At 41.1% G+C, this 7834-nt stretch overlaps 1 protein-coding gene across 1 annotated transcript; it reads right to left on the bottom strand.

Annotated features, from left to right (window-relative positions):
• Positions 1–4722: 4722 nt before the first annotated feature.
• LOC129746194 (matrix metalloproteinase-18-like) lies at positions 4723–6483 on the bottom strand. Its single transcript, XM_055739742.1, has 3 exons — positions 6231–6483; positions 5303–6170; positions 4723–5230 (listed from the first exon to the last, which is right to left on the bottom strand). The coding sequence occupies exons 1-3, from the start codon at positions 6435–6437 to the stop codon at positions 4830–4832; spliced, it is 1476 nt and encodes a 491-aa protein (XP_055595717.1). The 5' UTR covers positions 6438–6483; the 3' UTR covers positions 4723–4829.
• Positions 6484–7834: the final 1351 nt, after the last annotated feature.

The raw sequence follows: 7834 nt of genomic DNA, 5'->3' as shown, positions 1-7834 counted from the left end.
AAAAAAAAATAAGTTTCAAAACATGAACATATATCTTTATTTTAGGTTTTCGATTATCAAGTTTTCTATTCACTACCACAGCCTGAAGTTATTCGGTGCCTCCTATATAAAAGGGACCCGACATCATACATCAGCTAGTTAAAACATGAAATGCATTTTCACCGAATGAAACAATTACATCTTCAATGAAATGTTTAAAAAAATCCATATGAAAAAAAAAGTTAATTTTTGCGAAGAATAATTTGAAGGTTTAAGACCCTGAATTTTTATGGAAAGGGGGCAACAACTTGAAAAAATGTCTACACCCACTAATCAGACTTTACTCCAATAATGGACTTCCATAGAGGTGCAATTATCGGTATAAGATTCTATGCCGGACCGGCATTAACAAGCTTTCTAATAACTGGAATTGTCAGCACAACCGCATTGCATATGTCTGAAAGAAACCAAATAAAATATATCCAAGATAGAGATAAAGCAGGATGGAATGACATACCGAGCGCCTCGTGTGTATGTAAACCGGTATTAAAAACACAAAGATGGTAACCGTGTTTATGTAAACCGGTTGGCAATAGAAAACAGTTCCTAGTAGAGTATTATACTAACATTATTTTCCTTTTTCCCATTGACTACTAGGACGTGACCGGCGCCGTTATTCATTATTTTCTAAGGGAGAGCATGAGTTTTGTACATTGAGAATGCACTGCTAATCCAAAGCACCATTTTTTTGGACTTTCTACAAAATTGATGGCTTAGATTAATCACGAAGAAGCAACCATTGGCGATGCAGAACTCATTATACTGAGCCACGTCAGCGATCATGGAATTCGAAATGTATAGATTGAAATTAAATGTAAAACAACGAAATTCCACTAGAGTGGATGTTATTGTATCTTTTGCGTTTTACATCACATGGTTGGTCTGGTCGTAGTAATTTCTGCAATGCATTTTCTATGTAACAGAACGTCAGATTATCATTTTTCAGTATGCATACAAGGTTTGGCCATATTGTAGTTAGAAGAAGAAAGAGAAGAAGAAAAAGGAGAATAAGAAATTGGTTCACACACATGTTATGACGCAACAAGATTATTTTTCCTACTACATGACTCTCCTTCTTTTAAATTAGGGATAAATGACCTTTCTCTCTCTCAAACCAGACTCCACCAATTTTTAAGTGATTTTCCAACAAATTTCGGTACAACGGGAAATTGACATTGACAATTTAATTGTATTGAAACATTGACTGTTTTTGAAGCACCGTTAGTTTAAAATGGGTGACCCAATTGACATTTACTTTAGTATCCGGATTTTCTTAACGTTTCGGCCTACTGGACAATTTCAGCCATCTTCAGAAAACTGTATTTAAATATAATACACACACACGTGCACAGCCCTGACCTTGAAAGTACCGGTGACGACAAAAACGAGTTCTACGCGCAGCTGGAACGTGAATACGACCGCTGCCCAAAAAATGATATCAAGATCGTTATCAGGGATTTTTAGGTCTGCTAGGATGAGGCAATCATAATGACAATTGGATGGTTTAGCGCGCACTCACTGACCAACAAAAACGGCCTCAGACTAATAGATTTCGACGCCTCCAAACGAATAATCGCGGATATCACCGTACCAAACGCAATCACAGATCGATAACGTTTTGACAGCCGGCACTTCTCGGATATCATCGACGGTAGATCCTTTCGAGACGCCAACATCGAGTCAGACCATTACTGGTGATGGTGAAGATGCACCCAAAACTCTCCGTAGTGAAAAACATACGAATATGACGCCTGCCTCGGTTAAATATCACACGACTTAAGTTACCTGAGGTCACGGCAGACTACGCGCAATCGCTCGAAGCAGCGCTTGACGAAGCTCCTTTCAAGGACTGTTGGGATACCATCAAGACAACGTTGCGAAGAACGTCATCGGGCATGTGGAACGAACTCGACGCAACAACTGGTTTGACAGTGTGTAAATAGGAGTGTAAATAGGAGGGTGATGGACGAAGAGAACGCCGTGCGGGAGGCAGTAGTCGAAACAAGCACCCTTCGAAACTTGGAAAATCACCGACAGCGCAAGAGGCAGCGAGTCTGAATTTCACAGAGGAACATGCGCCGCCTAGAGGAGGAGGAGCTCGAGGAGCTAGGGCAGCGGCATCGTTCCCAAGAAACACGAGAGTTCTATCAGAAACTCAACGCATTCCGCAAAGGCTTCGTGCCGCAAGCCCAAATGTGCCGGGATAAGCACGGAGGCATCCTGACGAACAATCGTTAGGTGATCAAAAGTTGGAAATAGCACTCCGATGAACACCTGAACGGTGCACATGCAGTAGATCAAGACCGTGGGGGAAGGTACTCTCAACGATGAGTGAAGTTAAGGAAGCCATTCGCTAGGTGAATAGCAACAAGTCGGCTGGGAAGGATGACATCGCAGCTCAACTCATCAAAAGTTGGCCCTTACAAGTTGGCCGATTGCCTACACTGGATCTGAGACACAGAACAGCTACCGGAGGAGTGGAAGGAGGAGGTAATATGCACATCCACAAGAATGGCGACAAATTGGACTGTGAGAACTAGCGAGCGATCAATGTTCACAATGTCGCCTACAAAGTGTTCCCGAATCCTACTCCGACGCCTAAACGTCACAAGCAAACAGATTCGTGGAAGGTCATCAGGCCGGCTTCATGGAGGGAAGGTCTACGACGGACAAGATCTTCCCATTACGGCAAAACCTCCAAAAATGCCGTAAACACCAAGTCCCTACGCACCATCTTTTAATCGACTTCTAATCCGCATACGACACGATCGAGCGTGACGAGCTATGGAAAACCAAGAACGAGACGGCTTTACCGAGAAGCTGACCAGACAGATCAAGGCGACGATGGATGGAACGCAGGTGTGTGTACGGATCTCGGGTGAATTGTCGAGTTCATTCGTATTAATCAACTTATCTGCTTTGCCGATGACATTTGTATAGTCGGCAGATCAACTGCGGCGATGGAAGAGATCTACTGAAACGTGAAGCAGGAAGGATTGGGTTAATGACTAATATGTCTAAGACGAAGTATATCATGGCCTGCGGGTCCGAGCCCGTCCGAACCCGCATGTAATAACAAGGTCACGATCGACGACGACGAGCTGGAGATAGTCGAAGACTTTGTCTATCTCAGCTCACTGGTGACCGCATACAATGATACCAGCCGCGAGATCCGGCGGCGAATTTTCAGGGGAAGTCGTGCCTACTATGGACTCCGCAAACAACTGCGATCGAGAAGACTTAGCCCCTCAAAAAGTGTGACGCTCATTAGACCAGTTGTTCTCTACGGGCTCGAGACAAGGATATTGCTCGAGGAGAACCTGCGCACACTCGGAGTATTCGAGCGACGAGTGTACCATATTTGGTGACGTGCATGAGAACGGAGTGTAGAGGCAAAGAATGAACCACGAGTTCACGCGACTCTACGGCGAACCCAGTATCCAGAAGGTGGTGAAGGCCGGCTGGCTGGACACGTTGGCAAGACATGTTGCGATGGACGACTTGCAAAATAGGTGTTCGCTACAAATCCGATAGGTACGTGACGAGCAGGGGGGCAACGAGCGAGGTGGTTCGTTAGACACAAGAGGAGCGTGATATGGCGAATGTGGGATACCCCAAAAATTGGGAAACGGTTGCCACAGACCAAGTGAGTTTTAGAAATTATGTTCATCAAGTTATGTCGTGAGACGGAATACTAAAGCTTAGTTCTTTTAGAAATGGGACATTTTCATTTGCTAATAGCTCGTTAACTAGTTATTGGATATTAAAAACTTTGACAGCATTTTGTTGCCTGTAAAAAATACTATTCGACCTATTTTTTTCAAAATTTAAACTTTACGCGTTTTTGAGATATGTACGATGCAAGAGAAAAAGAAAAAAATTATTTTGCACAGTTTCCTTTAAAATACGTCATTATCAAATTGATAGCTGAAAAAACCGTTGATTATTCAAAGAATTACTGAGTTTTTGTGGTGGATAAGTATGCAAACACTGTAAATAATGTCCACAAAGTTCAAATCAAGCATTGGAGTGAAGCACATGATCGGCAACAACGGTTAAGGGTCATCAAGGAAGTCAAGTCTCATACCAGCATTTTTAATTTTTAATAAACGAAAAACTAAGGGTAGATCGCTGAAATGTCCAAAACAATTTTCTCCGATAAGCTGATAGTGTTGCCTAGTGATGACTCATTGAAATCCAACCTCAAACATATATTTTTTGATAGTTCCAAAGCGCTTAAGCTGTAAAACCGGTACCGGAAAAAAAAACGTACAAAAATGTGGTCAAAAATAATCAAATTTGTTCATTTCGGAACAACTGTATCCACTAAAATGCTTCCAGTTTCCAGTTTCCAGAGAAGTATTGGACCAAAAAGTATCAAAAATTGAAGAAGGAGGGTGAAGCCACCTGAAATATAGATTTTACGAAGTATAAGTTGGAGAAACTGATCAATACCATGACTGAAAAAAGTGTGCGCCGGCCAATGGGAGATACCAAGAATAAAGTAGAAATTTCTTTAACCAAAAACGGTAAATATTTTTTTTCAAATTTTTCCATAAAAGATCATAACATTACCTTATTTTTCTTCAAAGAAAGTATTTCGTTTAAACGAATGGTTTTTTAGATACAGGCATTCGTAACTGTCCCATTTCTAAAAGAACTAAGCTTTATAAAAAAAATAAGTTGAAGGTTAACTCAATATTTAAATGTTTTATTCGATATTATTTGTTTCAATACCTTAAAATAGGTTAAATAGCTATAAACAACATTAATACTTTGACTATTAAACATTAACACTCAAACCAGCCGTTGTTGAATTCCTTGAAACCATTCGTCGTTGCCTCGAAGAACGATCTACCCTTGAATGTCCAGATATCGCTTTCATTGTCCAATGCGGCATCAATCGACTTGGCCGTCACACCCCGCAGATTGGAAATCGGTTTAGGAGAACCGGCGTACGTTCGCTTCTTGCTGGAATCGTATATCCAGTACTGGCCCCCCTTGAAGGCAAATATATCTCCATCAGCATCCACGAAGGCGGCATCGATACTGTTCGGAAGCCCCCGGAAACCATCCTTGATCAGTCTGGGGTGTCCCGCTTCCAGTCGGCTGCCCCGGAAGCGCCAATATTTGGTACCCTTGAAGAAATAGGATCGCCCATCGGTGAACCGGAATGCAGCATCAATGTTTCCTTTTGGGATGGTGAAAAAAGGAGTTGTTAGTTAAATTTTTGAAATTGTTTGGATCGTTCGGCCTTATTTACCTGGTAGTCCTGGCCACTTTGAAGAGATAAGTCGCGCCTTCGGTGGATTTTCGGAAGGAATGTAATAAAAGTTACCCGCAAAAACAAAAGTCGTATCATCTTCATCGACAATAGCAGCATCGATTTTTTTCAATGAGCAAAATTTGGGAGGGGAAAAATTAGAAATTGAAGTTCCCCGGCTTTTCCTCGTTCCATAAAGAGCTTGGATGTTTTCAACATCCATTGGCTGGGGTTCCGTGAACTGATTGCTTTCCGTAGGATGCATCAAGGAAGCTCTCGAAGCTGTGTGCTCTAAGCCAAGTGAGTGTCCAATTTCATGGAGAGCAGTATCCAGGAAATCCTCCAAGGAGGTACCCGACTCGAAGAAATATTTGGAGTTGAAATGAATATCTCCCGTTTCTGGGAAGTAAGCATGGGCAAGTGTTTTGGGATCTTCAAAGGAACATCGATCGCCTCGCAGTCTATGAACTGTACCTCCAAATGTTATTTCTATATCGGCATCGACATCATTCACCTCATAGAAATCTAGGTTTGTTACCTTACTCCACTGGGAGAACGCCTTTGACAGTAGTTCTCTTATCGGGCCGGATCTTTTGCCGCTAGGAAAGTTTTTTATGCGATAGGACAACGTATTTTTACTCCACTTCCTCTCTCCATCTCCTTTGCTAGCACGTTTTTTCGTCGTGCCACAGTGCGGGGTGTCAATCATCAGCTTCGTTTCGTCATCGAGGATTCCAGTTTCCTCCAGATCGTTATCTCGTTGAAAAATTCGAATGAGTTGCTCAAAAGTTTGCTCCTCCGAAAAGCCAAGTCTGGGCGTCAGATCCATGCCATCCGTTTCGTTGTACCCGAGAGTGTTCAACAAGTTCTGTAATATAAAAGTTCCGTTTTAAAACTGACTAAACTCACTGTAACACACTTCACATACCTCAGCTTCCATCTCGGTAAGGGACGGAATTTCGAGGGCTTCGGTCGGATCAGCATTGGTATTGCGTCGCCTGGAGCTTCGTCTGGTTGCAACGGGGCCATCTTTTTCAGCGGTCGTCGAGGGTGCTGGAGCTCCAAAAACATTTCCAACTTCCAGCAATCCGTAGAGTGCCAGCAGCAGTAAGCATACTGATTTGCACTTAGCCATTACTACGCCTCAAGTCTCGGCTCGATCGCTACTGAACTTGTTACGATTGAGATGTTCCCATAAATATATGATCGGCTAGCACGGCGATATGGCAGCCGGTATTTTGCTATAGTTTGTTTTCATTAAAAGCTGCTGAGTGTTGTCGAGTGATAGAGATTCTGGAAATTCTGAGCTTTCGTGACGTATTTTTTTCTACTATGGAATAAGGGTATAGATTACAGTTTCCACTACTCCATGGTATTGAAGCTTTAGTTTTTAATGCGATGCAGTAACATTAGAAACAGGGTGGAATACTGTACATTTCTCCCATTGCGCAAGCACTGGAATTACTTCATCGATTGATTACATTTAATAAGACGAAAGTCTATGTAAATCAAACAATGCTGGCTCACTGAAGTCTCTAAAAGTCTTCCTTTAAGCGTGTGTAGTTGGAATTCAATTGGCGTCGTTTCATCTACCACAGGCTTGGGCTCCACAACGGGAGATCCGGGGGAAAATTATGTATATGACCCATTCCAAGCACCCCTCAACTGAAGAACCCAAATCAATTTCTATTATTATAAAAAATGTACACCATAAGAAAAGTTTCTTCATGAGCTTCATTCACCATCGAAAGATTTTCAGTTACCTTATATAAGAATCGATTATCGTTGAAATTCAAAAATTTTAGTATGAAAATAAATTGATTTAATAATTATTTATAACTAGCTGACCCGGCAAACTTTGTCAAGCCTTTGAATTTTCACTCAAATAACGATAACGTTAATAGAGGGTAAATGATTATTAATTTTTATGACATTGGATTGGTACTGCAAAATGGCTAGATTCGGGACATATTTCAGACTATTTTCGTAATATTTCTTTTAAATTATGTTAAGTGGATCTTAACACTGCCGTGAAATGCTTAAGCGACGGATATGTCATTGTTAGTTTTCACCAATAAGAGTGTTTTCTCTCTTTTTCCCTATTTTCTACCTCTCCGAGATTTTTCTTGATATATGTATGATACTGTATACAGATCACATTTTATGAAAATTCCCGGAAAAAAGGAGAATGGAGAAAAAGAGAAAAAGCTCTTTTTGGTGAAAACTAAAAATGGCTTATACGTCACTTCGGCGTATCAAGGCAGAACCGAACTTAATCAAAAAGTTATAAGTAATTATACTATCATTCTTCAATAAACTACTTTTATACACTTCCCAAGTGGGGTGAATACTGAATAGAGACAGTGACTAATTAATCGAATAAAACGTTCATTTGAGCTTCCATATAATTTAACCTGGATTATTGCGTTGTTCTTCGCTTCGCATTTTTTTCGCTTATTTTTTATTTATTTTAATGCTGGTGCCTACATATAGGGGCCAAAATGAATGATCAAATTTATTTGTTTTTATTGC

This window comes from Uranotaenia lowii, chromosome 2, assembly GCF_029784155.1.
Source record: "Uranotaenia lowii strain MFRU-FL chromosome 2, ASM2978415v1, whole genome shotgun sequence".
Taxonomy (NCBI): Eukaryota; Metazoa; Arthropoda; class Insecta; order Diptera; family Culicidae; genus Uranotaenia; species Uranotaenia lowii.
Note: the sequence above shows the minus strand (reverse complement) of the source record. Positions and strands in the feature narration are given on the sequence as shown.